The sequence below is a fragment of the Lissotriton helveticus genome, chromosome 12 (genome assembly GCF_964261635.1).
Source record: "Lissotriton helveticus chromosome 12, aLisHel1.1, whole genome shotgun sequence".
In the NCBI taxonomy this organism is placed as follows: domain Eukaryota; kingdom Metazoa; phylum Chordata; class Amphibia; order Caudata; family Salamandridae; genus Lissotriton; species Lissotriton helveticus.
This window is the reverse complement of record NC_136073.1, coordinates 674,752,356-674,776,011: the sequence shown is the minus strand read 5'-3', so window position 1 is coordinate 674,776,011 and position 23,656 is coordinate 674,752,356. Positions and strand designations below refer to the sequence as shown.

Below are 23,656 nucleotides of genomic sequence, written 5' to 3'. Positions count from 1 at the left end.
ATCGCTCCTTAGTTTAACATACAGTACAGAGTGAGAATAAAATCAGCAGTCATACCAACTGTACCACTTTATTCCTAAATAAGGTACCACTTTTTTCTTTATTTCCTTCTGTTGTTATTATTTATGTGTGGTTGTATGTACTGCCCTAGTAGGGTTGACATCATAGGTCGTGTCGAGCTGAATACACACGGGAACCCCCGAGTAGTAGTTGTAAACAGTGTTTAGCTATGGACAGTAGGGCATTAGAGATAATAGATACCCAACCATAGAGGGGGTAGATCTTGAATCTGACGATAGAGGATTCTAGAATAGTAAGTTCTCATGCCCGGTAGATGATTACTAACTTAGGTCCTGGGTACAGGGATTTCTTGTGTTGGAATTACATTGAGTGGAGGGCTTTCCCTGAGATACCCGTATTTTCCCTCTAAGCTCCTCTTGTTATTGGCCGAGCATTACAAGAACAATACCAATAATCATGGTAGAACATAGGGACAATATTGAGATCCATTATGTGGAGGAATTGCTGTGAACGGGAAATAAGCATATGAAGAGCCTACAACTTGTATAGTGGGTTGGAAGGAGCTGGCACTAGAGATTCACTCCTTAAGTGAACAATGCTATGGGCAGGAAGACAATCACCTAACGGATATGTGCATCACACGGTTAACTATTGGGATCTAGATGTAGAACGCTGGGTCTCAAAAGAGAAGGGAAGGAGTTAGGATGTTGGCCAATGTTTAGTTATTGTAGAAGGAACCTCACAACAAAGGTCACCCAACATGTTAAAGACACAAACTGGGATGGTAAGGTGGACAAAAGAACAGGGGTTGGAATGCATACACAAGAGATTGCTTGTCCTTAGTCTTACTGCAAGCATTCCGCCAGTTACCTTTCATTTGCTTTATGCACCTCCCTTACTGGCAAGAGTATGCCCAGACATTGGCCCTGTGCTCACTATGCCACTGGCAGCAAGTTGCACCCTACAGAAAAGGCTCAATCAGATTGAAAGCGCTCTTGGGTTGCTCTAGTTTTAATTCAAAGAACATCTGGCTTAGATTAATCATGACAGACCTGCGTTGAGATGTCCAATTCCCTCTGTAAAATGTGAAACACGCCACAGAACTGTAGCTTTATGAATAACATTTTACACCTATGCAAGACCTTTCACAAACAAGGAATATGATCCATCCCAGAGTTCGGAGATAGCATCGGGTGACGCCATAACCATCGTGTTCTATGCACACCATTGATGCTTGGTAAAACAGAACACAATTCATATACTCATCCTCAGCCACCAGCCACAAATTAAAAGAGTGGTGGCTGGATGACTGGTAGGGCATCATTCACAAAAATATAACAAAATAAAAATACAGATTGTGGTATTACAGGCCTATAAAGTGCTATAGAAATGCTACAATACAGATATTCACTTAACCTATATTTGCTCAGTCGAGGCTATTCTGAATAACGAATAACAATTCTTGTGGAGGCAAATCTTTGCAAGGGCTTTGCCTGGCCCCACAGGAAGAAACCTAAATGCTCCTCATCTATATAAATAAAAATGTAAATGTGCGTTTGTTCAAAAATCTTAAACCTCCGAAAGTTCTTGACCGATTGCTTTGAAATTTTGACACAATCAGAAGCCCGAACAGACCCTATCAATTTGGTTGCTGCGCAACTACAAGGGACGCATTGAGACAATAGTCTACATATATTAGGATGGATTCCATTAAGCGCGTGTTTATATATACACAACGTTGGATTCGAATACGCACGTGTCCAATACACGAGTGTTTTTAATCGAAAGCCCGAACAGACCCTATCGATTTGGTTACTGCGCAACAACTACAAGGGACGCATAGAGACAATAGTCTACATATATTAGGATGGACAGTTGGTCTTAGGATGGCAGAACAGGTAGTGGGTGGGGGGAGGAGTTGAGTATATTTTACAAAAACTACGCAGAATTCCACCCTATCTGATGGTTGAGTGGATCATGGGTTGCTTTTTATTAAACTGGGACATGGCCATTTTTTGCTGAAATATGATCTAAGATGGGACCAGTGCTTAATTGGAGATGGTGGTTGCCTGTAGGGTCCACCAACACTCATTTCATTTTTGGGTAGCAGCACTTTTTTTAATCATTAGATTTTCACCGAAAGCATGAGAGGAACAAGCACACTAAAAGAAAAGACAGAGGAAGAAGGAATATCTGGAAACAATGGAGAAAGCAGGGAATGGCAAGAGTGAGGTAAAGGGGCATCATCATTTAGCGCTATATTTAAAGAAGCCTGAGGTGAATTCAAGAATACGCAGCCTTGGTATTCGGTGCACCCATTTGTAATAGCACCACCAGAGCAGAGCTATGAGCATCAACACTCTTGTTTTACACATTAAGCATTGCATGGGACTTTACATGGGACAATTCCCTACCAGAATCAATATTATGTAAAAGTCAGGATTTCTCACGAGGCAACAAGTGGCTAGATTAGTCAATGCAAGGGGTACTAGCCTTAACAGAAAATATACAATGGTAAGGATAAAGCAGGCTAAATAATCAGAAGCAAAAGGCCCATCAAGTTATGTGGACACTTTCGTTACTATAAACAAAGACAACCAACCCCACAACCTAAAACAAAAACTCTGCTAGATGGCCTTTGCCACACAGAAGCAAACACCAGACTGAAGAATGACAAGTCTATGAATGCACCAAAATATACACTACAGGGCTCAAATATTACCCCTCAAAGCTGGACCGACCACTTTGAATAGATCTAGCCTAAGAGAACCAAATGCTTGTTGGCTCAGTGGGACTTTCTTTCCCATAAAAAATGAAGTTTGATCTTGAGGATGTTAGCAAGCCACCAATATTAGTCCCTCAAACAAATCCCCAGGTCCAGACGGGGTCCCCATGGATATCTATAAAGGGAATATCTATCTTTGGGTCCCCATTATTACAATTGCCCTGAATGTCGCGGTCATTAGTAAGATCCCAGTTTCTTGGCAACAAGCGACTGTTGCTCCAATTTTCAAGAAGGGCCTTCTGGAGGATCCTCAGTGCTATAGGCCCATCTCACTCCTTGACTCTGTAGTCAAGGTTGTAGGTCGTGTGACCTGAGCAGTGCATTTAACAGTCAAACGCTCCAAACTGTGGACCATTCTTGAGCGGATTGGCCTGCACTGCACTGAAAGTCTCAGACAGGGTGAGGTACTGCACAGATAGAGAATGTACCCATCTATTCCCACTAGCTCGTGGTGTCCACCAAGGGTGCATTAGGGCTCCACTTCTCTTTCATTTATATATAATTGACCTAGAGTCCTCTCTTATCAGCAACTTTAGTGACCTAGTCAGAATCAAGGCCTCCTCTTTGCTGGTGCTCCTTTACGCAGATGATGCGGTGCTGCTTGCCTGCACCCCAAATAGGATCCGGGCCCTTGTTGATAACTTTGTATTGTTTATGGATAAATTAGACCTGAACACCAACATTACCAAGTCACATTACATAGTGTGCGACCCTTAGCACTGTAAAGTGAGATTAATTAGTATCAAAGGCGCTAAAGTTACCAAGGTCAGTGAATTACCCTAAATGGGTGTGATCTTTGATTCGAACAATAACTTTATGCCCTGTCTTTCTGACAAAGTCTCATGATTTTACTGCGCAGTGGTGGGCTATATTTAGTGTATCTACGAGATTAGGCAGCAAACCCATTGCCCCTTACTGGAAATGTACTAATTAAAATGTTTATCCATTCTCCCTTATGGGGTGGGAATTTGGGGCAATAGGGATTGAGGGAGCCGCCACAGGAAGGAAAACCGCTTTTGTAGGCGGTTACTTGGTCTGGGTAGTTCAAGGCAATTCCTACACGATGAACTATGGGGCTGATTACGATGGCAGGCAGATCCCCATCAAAGGATGATTTAATCACCGCCATATTATGATGGCGGTGGGAATCACTATTGTTCCGCAGCGGTCGGAAAGACCGACCGCCACGGTTCTGCAAGGCGTTCCTCTTCTACCCGCCTTGCGGAACCAGGTAATCATTGCGGCGGTGCCGTGCAGGAACAGCCGCTGTGATTACAATGGGCCTCTTCGCCTGTCTTTTTGCGGAGGATTCACTGCCGCAATAAAACAGGTAGAGACTGGCTTTGGGGGCCCGTTGCGGGCCCCCGGGAGGAATGGGGGGTGGGTCAGCTGTGACTGGGGGGTACCCATGGTATCCCCCTCCATTTCCCTGCACAAGGTTTGCAGGCACTGCGCGGTGCCTGCCACGTTGTGCAGGGAAATGCACAACATGGCCATTTCACATTGTGGCGGGTGCTGCAGCCAAGCAAGGGGAAGGCGAAATATTTATCAGGTGGCTACCTTAACCGCTTCACTGCTGATCTTTCCCATCCACCGAGCAGATCCTTTTTAGGTCTCGTGGCGTAACAGCGCGTAAGCGCTGTGTCCGCCAGGAGATCTATTGTCGCTGGCTCTGCTTCCCAGGAGACAGCACCTGGCCGCGCGCAAAGGCGATCGGCGCAGGCGACAGGCCACGCGCGCGCGAACACGCTCAGCTGCTGTCTCTTGGGCAGCTCCAACACCCCACACGCATGCGCATACACAGAGACACACACACACACACACGAGCGCCCACGCACGCACCCACACATACAGAGAACCCACCCCCGCTGTCGCATACACACACGCCACACACACGCGCGCGCACACACGCACACACACACACACACGTGCACCAAGCGCCCGCCCAATTACCGCCACTCCGGTCTTCAGCCGCCACCGCGGGGCTCTCTCTAGGGCATGGGAGCCCCGCGTCACCAGCACTGCTTCTCTCCGTAGGCGCGGCTTCTCTCCGTGGGCGCCTGCGCGGGCTTCCGAAGCCGGAAGTCCCGCCCTCTCGGAGACGAGAGGCAGCAGAGGGGCTTGTGAGAGTCTGCTCCGCTGCTGGTATTGCGTATGCCAAAAAAATGACTTGACACCTTCGGGTAATGTTAGCGCTATATCAAATCGCATTAAATAAAATAAACACCGCGGCTCCTTCCGCTTTTATCCCATTCGCTTTTGACCGGGGCCCGTGGCTCCTACCCGCCTCGGCCACCCAAATCGCATTAAATAAAATAAACACCGCGGCTCCTTCCGCTTTTATCCCGTTCGCGATTGACCGGGGCCCGTGGCTCCTTCCCGCCTCGGCCACCATGACAGATATGGTCAGTTACGCAAATCCACCGCCGCCGCCTGTGGCGGGGCCTCCGTCGGTGAATTCGCAGAGGGATCAAAGATAAACCAGCAGGACGAGGGGTAAGCGGGGTAAAGGGAGAGGGGCGCATGCCGCTGCTTGACTTTTTTGGGCTGTATTTTAATTTGATTTATATAGCTGTCACGGGGTCCAGTCCTGCCCCGTAACGGACTCTGCATCTCGGTTACAGGAAGGACGCGGGCCCTTTAACAACTGGGAGCCCTGCGAGGAGGAATTCCCTCCTCCGATGACGTGGAGGCCGTCCCGCCAATCAGAGAGCGGATCAGGTCCTGAAAGGGGAGAGCCGGAAGACGCCGGGGTGTGGATGGTGCGGAGCTCGCCGGCACCGAAGCCCCGTAGAGGAATCACCCACCAAGAGACCCGGACGACGGAAGGAGGTCGAGAGCGAGGAGCGGCGGAGGAGGAAGGCAGCGCGAGTACAAGCAGTCGGCTTTCTGACCAGGCGGACGAAGACTGCGCGAGGACACCGGAGAAGCCAGGAGGCCACCGTTCCCACGCACCGCCCAGCCACGCGCAGGAAGACGCGTGGCTACACCAGGTACGTGAACGTTTGCGTACCCTGTTTCCCTTTAAACGGGTCGGGAAGGGGCAGCAGCGGGAGGAGGGTGGAAGGCAGGGGCACGGGGACTCCTGAGAACACACGTACACTCTTTGCGGTTGGTTTGCTTTATTGGTGACGGTCGCCTGTTTTCCCCTCACGCGTGTTGCCCTCACTCCCCTCCCTGACGCTATACTTTTGACCATAAGCTGTGAGCTAACAGCCACCTGTCTTTCTTTTGTTTTGGGGCTGGCGAGAGCGGTAAAGAAGCAGACGACGGAGACGCGCTGTGAAGACGTTCCTTTCATTTCATGGACCTGCCGCCTAGCCATTGTTGTTTAGCTGTGCCTTATGTGAGACGCTGACTCTGTGTCTACAATAAAAACCCATAGACCCTCACTACCTTTTGGGCTCAGTTTCTTCTTGTGCACCCATAAGGTGACAATAGCGCAAACAGTACTATCCCTTGTTATTTATTTAAGTATTGTGGCAAGCCTCAGTTAGATTACTGACAGCCGTGCCTTTTGTTTGTTAGTTGTAGACAGAGGCATTCCGAGGGCGTCTGCTCTGTGCACTTCCACTCCCTCTCCTACATCACACATCATGTAAAATTTTGACGTTGTATGCCGGTTTTGAGTTTATATTTTCTTTGAAACAATTAGGTGTAATCAGAAGCATTCTGAGGGCGTCTCTTCCGTTCTGTGCACTCCCCCTACCCCTCCCGCTCCCGCTCGTTTTTGTTTGCTGCCTGCTGAAGGACACAGCTGTGCGGCCCTAAATGGTGTAATAGGACAGTCGTGTTGGTGAAGACGCTAAAAGGCTCCAGATGAGGAAGGCCAAGCGCCGATTGACTGCGCTATTTTTACATTGAGTGGGTGAAAGAGGCAGAAAATGACAACTACTTTTTGGATGAGCTATAAAAGCTAATAGTGCAATGCGCCCCAGAGCTGTGTGCATTTTATACTAAGCATTTGATACCGAAAAGAATTACATTATGATATGATGCTTTGAGTATCAATTTCATGCAGACGTACATTTTGTTACTAGCTCATCTGAAAACCAGGGCGTGTGAAAGAAAGGCCGGAGGACTGGGGCACTTTTTTTTCTTTTCTTTGTTCACGTGTAGTCATGTCATCTATGCTTAATAAATGGAAACTTGATGTCTCTACGTCACTGGGATGGCATGTGTACAGTACTGAGGTTTCAGGTGTAACACTAGTGCATTCTGGTAACTGTAGTCTTGATTTTGTTTCTAAACCCTTTTGATAAACAAACCTCATGCAGTGATTTGCAAAAGGAAAGTTAAGTAAAATCATCTGATAGAGGCCATGGAAGGCGATACTTACTAACGAATGCACAGGGAAGCAATGGTAAAATGCAAACAAAACTATCTGAAGGACAGCATATATTTCTGGCAAAAATCCTGCACTAGTTGTTCCAAGGGAACATTTTTTCAAGCATGCCCCGAATTCTGTTGGTGGGAGAATTCATGCTATTGTGGGACATGCCGCCAATACGGCCACGAGCAAACCCTCCCCACCCAACCCCACCTGCCACAGAAAACATCTGGGAGGTTGTCTGTCTGAGGAATGCCAATGAATGAATTACTTGTGTTTTTTTACCTGCCGCCTGCCTTCCTGCCCCTACACTTTTACCCCGCGGTGCAGCCACAGGACAGTGGCTACATTGCCCATGTCTGCCCCGTAACACGTTATTCCTGCCAAGGAGGTTTCCCACAGCCGGGTGCAGTTAATAAGTACAGGGACCCAAAGATATGTGGCATCGCAGAATAAGAACGGACGTGGTACAGGTAGGCTTTTTTTAATTTATTTACTGGTTTTTACTTTTATGTAGCGCAAACTTTACCCGCACGTATCAGAGCGCTTTCAATCAACATGCTTAGAACAAGCAAGACTAGCACTCTATATTACTGGCAACTTTGCTTAGCATAAGCAACAACTAACCATTCACAAAAAATGTTTATATACCAATTGCAAATAAAAAAAAAGAATGCAAAGCATTGTCATTTACAATGCCAGTAACTCAAACTTTTATGCTGCGAGACCTATTGCATTGTAAATGCTTGTTTTGGCTATTTGGGGTACTTCGTGCTTAGGGCTTCATAACTTTGTCCACATACAGTATCCACTCCAAATGTGCGTCCTTTTTAAGGTCGAGCCTAGAACAGCGCATGCGCTGTTGCTCACCTTTTGTAAGGGGATTTTCAAAGTGCTGCCAGCGGTCTAAAGCCTGCGTGCATGTGCACCTAAAGCCTGTGTGTATGTGCGCGTGAACGCGCAGCAGCCGCCATCTGTCTTTTCAAGAGACGTTTCGTAACCACCTGATTGCTTCCTCAATGCTCCCCCGCCCCTTCCCCACCGCATCGCGCTGCCTTCACTTTTGGGTGCGGCCTCTTAGCTTCGTAAAGCAATTCGGTGTCAGAAGGGCATCGCTGTTACAGGACCCTTTCATCCTTTAGTCAGTTACAGTTAAAATCATGTATGAAACGTTACATCTGACTTTTACTTCTTGCGTGTTTATTTGAATATCACCCTGAGCTATTTGCACAATCTCCCCGCTGGCGTTTAAAACCTTGTTACCATAAATCTAGCATCTTTTTTCCGGTTAGCTTTGCTACCAATACTATTCAGCGAGCGTTTGGTTCTTTTGGGTATTTTTAGCTCCATCCTTAAAACAGACACAATAACTTTTTCTTCTCATACACGAGTGTGTACATGTAAGTCAAAATAGGCGCATCAGACAATATAAAAAAGTAATGTCGGCTGATTGTAAATATCGCCTTGTGTTATATTGTTTGATAAAATATGGCAATAACAATAAACTGATGTGTTTAATTATGCACGTACAGACAGTGTAATATCTGATCAGTTTTACTGTTTGTTTTAGCGACGGTGTCCCACGACTCACTGATGGTTGATGAGAACATGTAAATTAAAATGTTTACATAGCTAGCTGCCCACGGTTCCAACAAGACTTTGAGCTGAGTTAGAGCCCGGCTTCAGGCTCCAGCCTGGCTCAAGCTTTCAGCAGCTCACCACCTCTAGTGAACTTCATAATTCGTCCTTGCCTAAATCACCTAAGCATTACCCTCACTGACACCAAGCTAAAAGTGAGAGGCCGGGGAGGGGGTGGGGCGAGAGAGGAAGGTTAGAAGGCGATGACAGTCACTATTGCATTATGCCATGGCTGTAACACCGATCCTGATTGTAGACAGCAGCTTCAAACTCCAAAGCCGGTATCGTTCATCATAGATTGTGTGTATTTTGCAGGAGGATGCTGCAACTACCATGCTATTGCTGTTCACGTCTACGCACTGACGTCTCTAGTCTATCACTAGGCATTCTAAGTTCTCTTTCACATGGTGTTTGTACAATAAGATATGGCAAAGCAATAAGCAAAATGTCCACTTCATTCTACTCTGCCTATAGCAATGTCCTTTTCCCCAGACCTACTTTTGCCTGTTCTTAAATTGAGAGGGACTTGAAGAGCCTGCCTGGACTTTCCATTCTGTTATTTCTGTGCTGCTACATATACAGGGTATGCGCCTATCATCTTTGGCCACAACGCAGTGCCACTTAACCCTGAATAGCAGCGTGACGGGAATACCATGGCAATTGTTTCTGTTTGCAAATGGCGGGTTGGTTTGAGTGACACGCCTTCCAGAAATTGAATTGTATTAAAGTTAAACCCTCTCTGAAATAACACATCAGCCAGATCGCCTCTCTGCATTTCATTATGCAAATCCAGCAGACGGCCAGGCTACAATTTAGGCTGCAATATTCTGCTGTTTGCATATCTTTGGCTGAGAAACAACTGTGACTATGTAGCAAGCAGGCTGCAGTTTCATCCACCCTCTCTCTCTTCCTCCACCTTCTCTCTCTCTCTATCTGTCTCTCCCTACCTCTCTTCCTCTTCACCCTCTCTCTCTCTCTCTACACCTCTCTTCCTCTTCACCCTCTCTCTCTCTACACCTCTCTTCCTTCACCCTCTCTCTCTACACCTCTATTCCTTCACCCTCTCTCTACACCGCTCTTCCTCCACCCTCTCTCTCTCTATACCTCTCTTCCACCACCCTCTCTCTACCCCTCTCTACCTATCTCTACCTCTCTACCTATCTCTACCTCTCTACCCCTCTCTACCTATCTCTACCTCTCTACCTCTCTATACCTCTCTTCCTCCACCCTAGCTCTCTACCTCAGTCTCCCTACCTACCTCTCTGTCCCGCCACCTCTCTGTCCCGCCACCTCTCTGTCCCTCCACCTCTCTGTCCCTCCACCTCTCTGTCCCTCCACCTCTCTGTCCCTCCACCTCTCTGTCCCTCCACCTCTCTGTCCCTCCACCTCTCTGTCCCTCCACACCTCTGTCCCTCCACACCTCTGTCCCTCCACACCTCTGTCCCTCCACACCTCTGTCCCTCCACACCTCTGTCCCTCCACCTCTCTGTCCCTCCACCTCTCTGTCCCTCCACACCTCTGTCCCTCCACACCTCTGTCCCTCCACACCTCTGTCCCTCCACACCTCTGTCCCTCCACACCTCTGTCCCTCCACACCTCTGTCCCTCCACACCTCTGTCCCTCCACACCTCTGTCCCTCCACACCTCTGTCCCTCCACACCTCTGTCCCTCCACACCTCTGTCCCTCCACACCTCTGTCCCTCCACACCTCTGTCCCTCCACACCTCTGTCCCTCCACACCTCTGTCCCTCCACACCTCTGTCCCTCCACACCTCTGTCCCTCCACACCTCTGTCCCTCCACACCTCTGCCCCCCCACCTCTGTCCCCCCACCTCTGTCCCCCCACCTCTGTCCCCCCACCTCTGTCCCCCCACCTCTGTCCCCCCACCTCTGTCCCCCCACCTCTGTCCCCCCACCTCTGTCCCCCCACCTCTGTCCCCCCACCTCTGTCCCCCCACCTCTGTCCCCCCACCTCTCTGTCCCTCTACACCCCCCCTCTACATCCCCCTCTCTACATCCCCTTCTCTACATCTCCCTCTCTACACCCCTCCCTCTCTACACCCCTCCCTCTCTACACCCCTCCCTCTCTACACCCCTCCCTCTCTACACCCCTCCCTCTCTACACCCCTCCCTCTCTACACCCCTCCCTCTCTACACCCCTCCCTCTCTCTCTCTCTCTCTCTCTACACACCTCTCTCTCTCTCTCTCTCTACACACCTCTCCCTCTCTCTCTACACACCTCTCTCTCTCTCTCTCTCTCTCTACACACCTCTAAGTGGCAGCCGGAGCCTGATAGCACTGCTTGTCCTTTAAAAAAAATTTTAAAAAAGCATTAGCATAGCCAATAGGTCTCGCCTGTGGGCCTTATAAGTGTTTAACCATGCAACAGTTAATGTTGATGCACCTAGGATATTGTGCTGCATAACCAAATACTTAGAAGGTCCCAAAAGCGAGACCTATTGGCTATGCCAATGCTTGTTTCCAACATCCTAGGGATTCTAAAGCTACTCAGGGTTTGTGGATTCTCCTGACCGGTACTGAGAAAATAGGCAAAATGTAGCTAGATTTTGAGGTTTTGTGGAAAGAATAGGGAAAAAGTGCTCTGGATAAAACGTTTTCCCCCTAAAAATGACAACAACAAACTGTTTGCTATACTAAAGCCACCTGCTTCCCAGCTTTCAGGAACATGCAGAGCTGAATAAATAACCTACTTTTTTTCTAACACAGTTTAGGCACTTTTGAAAGAGGTAGCCCATCATTACTATTTTGTGTGCTCTCAACCGACATCCAGTTTGAGGTGGAAACCAGTGTGAAACCCATGGGAGATCAAAGAAAGCTATAGATTTCTGAAAAGACGACAAAAATACGAATTCAGCAAGGGGCCCTATGTGTAGAATCACTCAAGGTTTTTCTAAAGAAATCAACTGTTGAAATAAAGATATATTGAAAATGAACAGGGGAAAAAAACGTCATTTGTGACAATGTTTTCATCTGTAACTTTTAGTCACAATGGCCAACATACAAAACCATTACGTCTCTTCTGGTTAATGGGTTATATTTGGCATGTAGGTACTCCAAGAACCCAAGGAAGAGCGAGCCTCATTGTACAATGGTTTTCAATAATATACAGACGAATTCACATGGTGAAAATGGTTATCAAACAAACCTCTGTATTTCTGAAATGGGCACAAGATAGGGAGTTTAGGAGCAATGGTTATTTGAAAATCTCTTAATTTGTAGTTATCAGAACTAACATATAATTAAAGATGTAGATTTCGTATCTGAAGGTTCAGACAGATTTGCAATGGGAAACATCAATATTTTTACTTCTAAGCTTCTGCATTCCACTCTTGTAATTCGAAATGACATTTTAATATTAGCCTTGCCAAACCCATCAATACCTCCTCTCTCCAGACTGTTGACCAATATGACTACACCCTTTGGCCCCAAAACACTTCTCTCCACACTTGACAATACCATCCATACATTGGTGTAAACACATACCTAAAAAACACCAAACACGCAATCTCTTCACCTTTGAATACTCTGTGTACATTTTATTTACTGGCATTTAGATCCAAACATGTAAAGAATGAGTGTAACAGTAGATTTCTAGTGTGCCTCACCATCTGCACACAAAATGCACAACTCACAAACAAAACATTTCAATGACCAAGGCCAAACACTATTTAGAACCACGCTCAAGGGAAAGAGGGAGCAGGAGCCCAACTTACTCACTAAGCAATAAAAGTTCAAGCACATCTCTCCTACATTGAAATAATTGCATTGCCACACTTACCGTTTCAGAACGAACTTCTAAGACTGCTGTGGTCTATAGAGCACCCAATATAACTAAACTGGGTTGCCTCGTTTCTAAATGCATTGCCTGGTTGCACCACACCGCACACCATACTGATGAGGATGGAAACGTAAAATACTCTAAGAAAGCACTCTGCAACGCGCTTTCTATACATATGAACTATGAGGATTGAAGGATGGACCCTGCATCAGAGCAATTTAAAGAATCTCCCAATAGCCTCTATTCACAATCTTCTACCATCCAAGATGTATGTATTCACTTCCTGTCTCACCCCAGTGCAATATTAGGATTATGAGGCCCTTTTTTCTGAAAACGTATTGCCCAAAGCTCTCATTTTTAAAGGGCCAGCACGTCTCACTACTCTCACAAGTTGGCTATGCATCCTGCTACAAGGGACTAACAATTTACTAATAACCCCGATAAAATATTGCGATGCATATCACTAACTATTTTTAGCTGTAACTTTAAAAACCACCTACCTGTTTTGTGTTGTCTCAACTCTTGAATCCAACTGGGGCTCCTTTATCACTCTTCTACCAGGGACGACAAGAGGTACTTCAGGCTCTGGTGTTAGGAGAAAATCAGTCCTAATTTATTTCAAAATACAAATTTCTGTAAACCTTTTTTCTGTCTTAAATCATTCTCAGGATTATTAGAATGCTACTTGAATTAAACTAGAGATATCACAGACTTTTTTCTTTTTCAAAGCTATATTTTTTTCTAAAAATCCATAACAGCAAAACAGTTTTCAGTGATCAGCAGTGGCAACAGAGATAGGCAGGAAATGTGGATTTCTGATGAGAGAAGAGTTTGGGATGTGTATGTCATTGCTACAGAAGGCATGAAGGTTTTGGTTTATGGAAAGGGCTTCTTTAGAGTTGGAAAGACACACTGCCTCCATTCATAGTGAGTGCGGTTGAATTTGTGGAGATTGTCAGCTAGGTATTGAAGTTGAGTGATCGTTCTGCAAGAAAGATAGCCACGTTGGAAGACAAATACTTCGGGGCATGTTTCTGACGAGTGATCAAGCATGGCATAATTTGACCAAAATGGCAAGTCGCACTGTTCAGGTACGAAAGCAGTGTGGTCTCTAGAAGGCTGCCAGCAGTGAACTACCTCAAACAGTCCTTTTTAAAACAATGGCTCACATTTTGACTAATTATGGCTGGCTGCTTACTGAAATCAAGTAACAGACTGGTGCAAGGCTAAGGCTCATCTAAAGGAGATTGTGACCACGACTGAAGTCACGCTTATCTATTGCTAGATCTCATAGTTTGCTAGAAGGAAAGATTAAGACTTCTGTCTGAAGTAATAATTTACTTACCAACAGTAACGCGTTCTGATTGATACGTTCAACTGCAGTTTTCTCTGTTTGAGAAAGTCCCCAGGCCTCAGACTGTATTGAGAAAATGTCTGCAATACTTCCTGCACACTGACAGATGGCAGAATCAGCATCCATCGTGACTTCATTACACCTGATGAATGGATCATTCAGCAGAGGTAGCCAAAGAGGAAGGCATTAGCTCAGAGTTAGGCTTAAAAAGTACCAGATGCTCCAAGCACTGTGAGGGGGCTATCAAAGTGAGTTGTGCTCTGTCTACCTGACTTTCTACAGCATCCACCGGATAAGAGGCGGAGGTAGAAGGGCACACGGTAGGCCAAAGGCAAACACATCTCAGTGTTTTTAGAGGTGGCAAAAAGAAAAAGTCTACCATGAACACACCCTTACTATGCAAAGATGCCCGCTGCAATACAGAGTGCAAACGCCACTCATGGTGTACAAGATGACGCCCGATAAGGATCTTTGCCGGCTTGTTGCCCTAATGTTGGGCCCACCTGCATGTGCCACTAAGAATGGGGTACCAGCTGGATGCAAGATGCTAACTGGCATACAAGCCTCAAAACCATCAAAGCTGGAACAGATTCTCCTGTATGAAACAATCAAAAAAGATCATATAGATTTTTTCACATTTACTGTCTTAATAGTGTTCTTAGAGTAATGCATGCTAACAGATCCGGCGAGCAATTTGACTACTCAGTCAATAATGTCGCCAATACCATCAAGAATGCCCCTAAAACCTTACTATGCTACCTTATGGCTACTCAGGTCAGTGAAACTTGATAGTCCAGGGCTTGTGCTTCACAAATTTTTCCACCACATTCAAACAGATTTCTTTGTTCTTTCAGCCCTTTGCAATTCGACTCTTGACTATAACATATTAAGACATCAGTGTTGTTTTTATCCCAAAAATTATCAAAGATACTTATGTATCACAAAATGAACAACTTTGAATACACATTCCCAATATTTCTGGAGGTAACTTGTAATAAACATATTCAAGACTGCCTGTGAACGGTTCCAAGTATTTAGGATATAATACGGGATTCCCAGGTTTCCACTTAGCAGTTCTTGCAGGAGTAACATAAAGGTCCAATATAATTCTATAATAGATTGCAATAATCTGCATTATAATTGATACAATTCTTTGCATGGATCTGGATTTTTTTTTTTTAATTCCTGTCCAGCTTGTCTAGTTCCCTTCCCAATCAACTGAGCTTTCAGTATAATTGGATTTTATTTTTAAATTCCTGCCAAGCTTATCTATTTCCCTTACCAAAATAATTACTCAAAGGTGACCGAGTAACATTTCCTGTTTTTTATTTAAAAGGCAGTCTATAAACTGAAACCATTTGAAAAATGCTGTATTAGAAAGTAGAAATTATGCCTTGGGGGTGTCAAAGATTTTTTATAACAATTCTGGAAATAATTATATTGCTAAGATGAGTGCCCCCTGCCATATACTGTAGAAGGTACCCTTGCAGATCGCAGTAGTCTCACCAAGTCCAGAGGGGATCTTGTGGCATGCAGTGGAGGCATTACCAACTATGCGTGCTCATTTTTAATAGCTTGTCCCATTTCTCGCTTCTTGATTAACTGAGTTTTTATGTATCCTCATTTTTTTCACCTTTTGTACATTTTCAATGTATAATCACTTTGAGGACATATATTTGTTCAGATTTATGAAATAATAGCCAGTATGAAGAGGCAACAAGAGTTACTAAGGTATTTTGTAACGCGCTATGGTTGGAAAATTTGGTGGCCAGCAAAACTGAAAATATGAATAAGTACTATGAACCACTGTTACCATAACCCTTTAATAAATCCTACATGACAATATACAATGTGGTGCCTTTATTATATTTTATATATAATTTCTACACAGGCTATGTTACAAATCATTCTCTGAGGAGAAGATGCCTGGGGAAAAGTCAGCCTTCCAAATTGGTACCAAAGGGGATGATGGACGGAGCGTTTGAGCAAATCAAACACTCACCCCCAGTCAACTGATCTGGGTTTAATCCATCACCATTCTTTAGCTCACTCCACCACCCCAGTTCAGACATGGCCATATGGAAATCAGTCTGACCCTGTGCCTCATGGGAACAGTCCAGCCCGAACTGCCAAGCCATGTCTTCCCTGGACTGGAAACAAGCATCCTGGGACCGGTTTCGGATTCATAATCCTCATCAGCCAGGCTATCTTGAATACAGTGGTAGAGTGAGCAAGGGACCCACATCTGGGCAGACCCTTCATACCCTTCTTTCCAACTTAGGGCGAACAAAGCGATACCAAAGGGGATGATGGACGGAGCGTTTGAGCAAATCAAACACTCACCCACAGTCAACTGATCTGGGTTTAATCCATCACCATACACCAAACTGGAGCTGTTACCAGTCTACTGAAACTCCATCTGAGACGAATGCATGGTCTGAGTGTAACAGAATAATTATATATAAGGTTCTATGTCAGTGAATGATTTATCAATAACCTGTTAATATGGAGTATGGTTGGTGGGATATAGAAGAAATAGATACACTACCTATTTAACTAATGACCCCAGTACCAAACATCCATTACCCCAATGTTGATAACATGACTATGATAACTTAAATACCAGATTCGATTTACAAACTTCATTTGGTTTATGCCAAAGCAAACCATAAAATCATCAAATCAGTATATTCAATTTTTAAAAGTAAACATTTCATATAAAATAAGCAATTTTTCAAACTGTAAACACTAGGCAATACAAATTTCTTGTTAAAATAAGTAATTTCCTAGAGAATATATTGTATAAAACTGACCATTTAAATTTTTTTAGACCCAAAGGTATCAAAGCGCTTTACAGCAGTAATAATATATACAGATCGGATGAGTCGCATCAGATCAAATCAGTGGTTGAGCACGAGGTAAATGTTTTACACACCATAGTGTATGCCAATCACCACTAAGAGTAAAAGCAAAACACCCCTCTTCAGTTGCTTTCCATGCACGCATGCTGGTATGTAGTTTTTGCAGGCAGATATGAGCATACCAGTTATCTGTAAATCTCATTTAGTAATTTTAATGTTAATATAGGCCGTTTTGCGGGTTGTAAATCACTACACACGATTCACTATAACAAGTCAACCACTAGAACATCTCGATATCGAGTCCAAAACATTGGCTAGGTCATTTTGCTTTCTACGCTGGTCAATAAATCCCTAGTACGGACCAGCTTTGAAAGAAACATGGATACCCGGTAGCAGACTGTCTCATCCTTTAACTCGTCCAAATACTGAAACGCCTCCTGAAGATAAAGATACTTTCTTTTAAAAAGAGAGGTTTAAGATATTGCTTTCTATGAGTCAGGTAAAATCTGCAAAAAAGTGCAATGTGCTAGGCCGACTGTTCAAATTGATCATTACAGGGGCATTTTCAGGTTAGAGGGCCACACCCTTCCTTCTTTGGAAATGGAACCATGTGATGAAAGACAATATAAGCAGGTTAAAAGGCATCTGTGGTACGTTTTAGGAGTGAAGTTGAAGTATTGTTTGCTTTTGGACTGGTCATTCAATGCCAAATATCTTCCCAAAGAGGCCTCATGGAGATCTGACTGGACCCTATTCTCTTGACAGGTTTTAATTATGTACTCCTTAAGGTCCCTTTTGGAGTGACCAATACTGTCCTTCGGATGTACCCAGAGATCCCCCTCTGTCTGTCTAAGACCCCTCAGAGTGTGCTCAATATACAGTAGTAAAGGGATTTTGGTGGTCCAGTCCAGTCTCATACAATCTTCGATGATTCATCTGGTGAAGTGTATCTCTTCTTTGGACCAAACTGAGTGCCATTATAAGAGGGGTTTGGTTTCTAAAGTGTCTGCTATGAATTAGACTCCCAGTTCACTGTGAATTATGGTGTCTGGTACTGATTGGAGAATATCTAGGAGTCTAAGGAACTTATTTTCCTGTTTTTGTCTCGTTTAATTATTCCCCATATCCCAAATTACAGCTCGATATGTTGCTGCTGAGATCGATTTAGCATTGGATAGGGTTAGCAACTCTCTAATTGGTTTAGAACCCAGCTTGGATGCAAACCTAAATAGGCCGTCATTATTTTTAGTCATGTTATTTTAGAAGTTTGTTTATTTTAGAAGTTTTATACAGCGCTAGCCTGACCAGAGGGTATCGGAGCACTTTACATCAGTTACAGAGCAGAACAAAAGAGAGCAATACAAAATACAATAAAGCGAGACGTTCCGAATAAGAGTATTAATAATGTCAATGATGAAGAGTTCCATTTCGGGGTCATGTTAACACCGTATCAGAGAGGAGTGAGGTGTCAACTTCAGCATACCGACTGCTATCTGTTCGCTAGGGATCGATCAGCGGACTTTTGAATTTAGCGAAGGAGGGAATAGTTCTGATGTGGGGGGGGGGGGAGAAGAGTACCAGATTTTGGGTGCATTTCCGGCGAAGGACCTGGCCGCGATTTTTTGTATTCGTGATTTCAGCGGGATGAGTAGTAGGGTGTTAAAGCTTCTGAGGTTCCTGTTCTGACCTGCTTTTTTGAGTTTGGCAGCCAGTTATTCGGGTTTGCCGGTGTGTAGGGCTTTGTGGGTGATTCATGTTAAGTATGCATGTTTCCCTGTGATGCTTCCAGTGCCCTATTGAGGTGCATTCCTAGGTAATTAAAGGTTTTTGTGTTTTGTAATTTACTCTCCTTAATATAAAAGGCATTAGCCTTTTCCCTTGTCTGGCCGCAACTCCTGGTAAACATTTTCGCAGTATATTTCCAGATCTTTCTCTTCCAGGTAGTTGTTAAAGGAATTGCTCAGGCTTTGCAAGCTTTTCGGGATTTAAAGCAAGGACGGCTGCATCGTCGGCCTATAGGAGTAGAGGTATTGCTGCCTCCCGACTCTAGGGGTATCTACACCTATAGCCTAGAATTTGTCATTTACCCAGTTTATGTATAGCGAGAAGAGGAAGGGCCCCAACAAACATCCCTGCCGAACACCTCTTCCCTACATTAAACCATGTGATTAGTTCTCCCTTCGTCCCATAGTGAACTTTAGTCGTTAAGCTGCTGTACACGTAATCTAGTAGCGAAATTATCTTCTCTGGAGCTTCCATTTGTTCCATACATATTCATAGTCTATTATGGTTAACCAAGTCAAATGCACAAGTAAAAACAATAACACAAGTGTAGCGAGCCCTCTTTGGCAAGGATGTATTTCCCCCATAAGTAGGTTCAGATTGAGCAACTGCTCACCCGTCCCCAAGCCTTTCGCGAACCCATATTGGGTGTTTGTTAGAATGTCTTTATCTTCGGCCCAAACGTCCGATTTCTCTAACAAGACCATCCCCAGTTATTTGGCAGAAGAGTTGAGTGGACATATGGATCAATAACATTTTGGGTCAATCCTTGAGCCCTTCTTAGAAATGGTGTAATTAGTGAGTTGGCTCAAGATGGGGCTACATGTCATGACGCTTTTAATACCTGGTGATGAGCGGGGAACAAAGGGCCAGTTAAGATTTTTAAGTGTCCACTGTAATCCTCCCGGGCCGGGGGCCTTTCCCTTTCGACTTTTATCACTGACCTTACTGCCTCTTCCAGGGTGAGAACCATATTGGTTAACAGAATAACAAAATGTGCATATCTGCTCCTGCTTCTCTAGTGTGCAAAACAACTGAGCCAAAATCTTCCACCCATTGAGCAGGAGTGATTGAAATTACAGGTTGGGTCCAATCCCCTTGGAGAACACAAAGGGGTGTAGATAGTTCTCCAATACTAAATGCTATTCTTGATCTCTGGAGCTTGTACTAAGTTGTCCCATTCTTCTGCTTACAGTTCTTTCTTTCTGTTGTTTATTGCCATCTTTCAATCAAGTTGCCTTGCGATCCCTAGGACACTGATGCATTGTATTAAAGTGATTATTTAGTGCACGAGAACATTGGTGGTTAAACTAGCCTAATTTATCCCTCCTTTGTCCTCACTGTAAATATTTTGCTGATTGAATTAGATATAGAAATGTGGGCTTCCAGTGTCTCTGGTTATTTTCTGGAGCCAGGCCCATCATAAAAGGCTGCAGGTTCCTATTTAGTAGGTCATTAAAAAAACTGGAGAGGTCAACACCTGCCCATTTTTATTGTACTCAGTTCAGGGTAGTAGGAATGATGTTATCAGTCAGTCAAAGAATCTTTATTCGATTTAGTTAAAAATCATACAAAGAGAATAAAACATTTTTGTGCACAGGCAAAGTAAAACACAATTAAACAATTTCATATCAATCGAATTCATGTGACAAAATAGTTAAGCTAAAAACAGTTAAAATGCAATTCATACGGGGGAATCTTATGATGTCTTGCGTGATCTTGATCTAGCCGCCGCCACTAAAAAGTTTGCCATACAAAACGTGATGTGTATGTTACACAATGATTGAAGATAAATCATGGCTGGTCTCACCTGGGAGAAACCAGCTTCCCTTAGAACAGGTAGCAAATATATTTTTCTATGATCTGTAAAGAAACCACATAACATAACAAAATGCAGGGTATCTTGCACAGAAAAATTATCACAGGTGCAGGGCGGTGCTAACTCTGGTTTCACCCATGTGTTGAAACTTCCTAAATAAAAATGTATAAGGTTAAATCTAAATTTGGTCAAAAGAAACCTGTGAAATGGCTTGGTGACAAAACATAAATAGGGTTCTAGTGCGATGGAGTTCACTAACAAATAGTGCCGTCTCACTGCTGGCTTCTGCAGTTCCCTTTCCTCTCGGCACGTTCTTGCCCTTAGCATAAAATGATTTTTAACAATGTCTACGTCCTGTTTCTTGATGCCAGAAGGGTCTGTAAAGAGTTCCGGGCGCCCCAGTTCCGTAAAGGACTTCTTCAGGTAGGCCATCCACGGTACTCTACTACTGTGATCTAAAGACATGACATCCTTCATTATCAGGTGGTTAATAGTTAGTTCTTTATTGAGCCATGTCTTTAGCCAGTAGGTTAAAGGTGCTAGGTTTAACCTATCACAAGTATAATCCAGGCCCCAATTCTGCATGAATGGAAAAAGTTGGTGTCGACTGGGGAACAGACAAAAGGGAACGTAAGAATCTATTTTCCGCTTTTTGGATAGATTCCAGACGTACATAACCCCATAATGGTGCCCCATATAATGCCACTGAAAAACATTTACTGTTGTAAACCTTAAGGAGGGCTTCCATCGGTCTAGAGCCCAGCCTTTTTGAAAAACCCAAAAGGGCCGCAGAAGTCCTGGTCACCGCCAGGCTTTTGGCCCTTACCTGTGGGCCCCAGGTACCCCTGTCATCAAAAAGCACCCCCAAGTAGGGAAAGGCTGAAACGCTAGTAACAACTTCGCCCTTGCATCTAAAAGTTTTTACTAAAACCTTATTCCTATGGTGTCCAACAACCATGGTGTGTGACTTGTTCGAATTAACCTTCAAGTCTAGTTGGTCCATGAAGGTTCCAAAGGCGTCCATGAGCTGCTGAAGACAGACGCCAGTGCGGGCTATCAGCACCATGTCGTCCGCGTATAGGAGAGCAGGAATCTCAACTTCTCCTACATGCGGAACGTCTCTGGCCACTACATCCAGGCAGGCGCCTAGGCCATTGATATAGATTGTAAAAAGCAGGGGGGCCAATATGCAGCCCTGCCTGACCCCTCACATGGAGTTAAAACGGAACGTACATCTACCCTCTTTTGTGACCCGCACAACTGCGAATAGCTCTTGGTGGAGTGAAGCCATGAACCTAACCAGTGCCACGTCGATCCCAATCTTCAAGAGGATATCCCACAACTTAGACCTGTTCACCAAGTCGAAGGCCGAGGAGAGGTCCATAAACGCTAGGTACAGAGACCCCTCCCCAGCCACCGTATACTTTGAGATCAACAGGTGTAAGTTGGAGCACTGCTCTATTGTGCCTCTCTTCTCTCTGAATCCATATTGGATATCAGCCACACCTCCGCAACACTCCAAACTATCCCTTAACCTGGCCAAAAGGACTCTGCCTAAGATCTTAATTGCAGAGTCCAAGAGGGATATGGGCCTATAGCACCCTGGGTCGTCCCGAAGCCCCTTCTTAAATATGGGAACGATTGTAGAAGTTACCCATGTGGTTGGTAGAGAGTTGCCATTAGCAGCTGTGAATACATTGGCTAGAATGGCCGCCCATAATTTTGGGGAGTGTATATAGAAATCTGCCGGCACCCCGTCTGGCCCAGGGGCTTTGTTCTTAGTAGTGGCCAGAATGGCTTTCTCCACCTCAGCCCTGTTAAAACATATGGGAGGGGCGTCCGGGACAGTCATATTAATCGACTGGACGGCCATGCCGGTGTCTCCGTAGACTGATCTGAAATGTGCCAACCATTTATCGTCCGGGATGACACAGTCCGTGACTTGATTTGGCGAGTCAGAGAAGAAGGGCTGATTAATTACAGCCCAAAATTGCCTGCTGTCCCGTAAAATATCAGTAGAGAATAAGTTCTCCCAGGCCTAATTTTTGATTTTGTCCTGCCTGACCTTGATGGCTCGCTTATATTCCTTTCTTAATGTTGCGATTTCTGTCCTCACCCTTGGATTTGCTTTAAGAGCAGCCTTTAAAGATTTGTGGGCTTTCGAACATGAAGCATCGAACCAACGGCAATGTTTGCTTCCGCCCTTCCTCAGTTTAACCGTGAGGTGAGAAGAAATTTGGCTACAAATGGTTTGAGAGGCGTCCATTATCTCCTGTTCTGGGGTATCTGGGTTCTGGCAGGTCGAGACCTGGACCTCAATTAGTGGGAGAATGTCAACATAAAAGTTGTCCGGGACCACATTTGCCCACTTGAGCCTTCTACCTTGGTTTATTGGGCGTAAAGTGAGCCCTGTGTTAGCTTGCCCCGGCAACGATCCAATGAAGCCCCCCAAGCAACCTCCAAGAGTACAGGGTTGTGGTCACTAAGAGCGGAGGGGACTGTACAGTAAGAAATAGCACTATTAAGGATAGCTGGGGTCACGAATATATAATCAATTATTGTACCAGGAACTATCCCCTTAAAAGTGGGTGTTCTAGACTCCCCTTCCGTGGTTATGGGTTCTAAGAAGTTGAAATTAGCCAAAAAATCTTCCAACTCCTCGCCTGCTTTAGTGTGCTCAAAGTGGGGTCCCTCAGGTCCTGTACCCCCCACAAGGTCGCTTGAGTCACACATGAGTTTGCAGGGATGAACATTAAAATCGCCCATGAGTACACATTCAAAATTGGTACGTGTATTATGACTGACTAAGTTTAAGAAGGAATCTAGGGCAGCTATGTTATTATCACAGCAATCCCTGTATCCTGAGTTATAAAAATTTATGAACAGAGTGCTCTTTGTGGGACTAATTATCCTTTCAACAATTAGAAGGTTAGGAGAGACATTTTTTATCTGCCTTAAAGGCCCTTTAAGGTCTCGTGAAAATAGGGTTAGAAGGCCTCCCCTAGCCCTGCCTGCATTACTGGGGGTGGCGGCTACAGCGAAAGTGGTAAACCCATCCAGCCAGAAGCAGGATGAGGTGTCCCATGTTTCTTGTAGAGCAATAACATTATGCTCAGAAACAAAACTAGACCAATCATTGTCACCAATCTTCGATCTAATTCCTGCCACATTCCAACTAAGGATTTTACAAACTGCGATCCCATTTGCATTTCTACCCCCCTCGACCGGTGTTGAGGCTTCATTTATTAGTCAGTCTGTGTCGTCTAAGC

General features: G+C 44.8%; 1 protein-coding gene across 7 annotated transcripts in view; it reads right to left on the bottom strand.

Moving 5' to 3' along the window:
• The window catches only part of CENPT (centromere protein T), a 1,192,572-nt gene that overhangs the window by 914,540 nt on the left and 254,376 nt on the right, over positions 1-23,656 (bottom strand). For all 7 annotated transcript variants that reach the window (XR_013603874.1, XM_078671348.1, XM_078671349.1 and 4 more), the window contains exon 5: positions 13,072-13,156. Coding sequence is in view for 6 of the 7 variants with exons in the window: in XM_078671348.1 (XP_078527474.1) it covers positions 13,072-13,156 (85 nt within the window). In the remaining variant the exon portion in view is untranslated. The remainder of the gene's footprint in view (positions 1-13,071; positions 13,157-23,656) is intronic.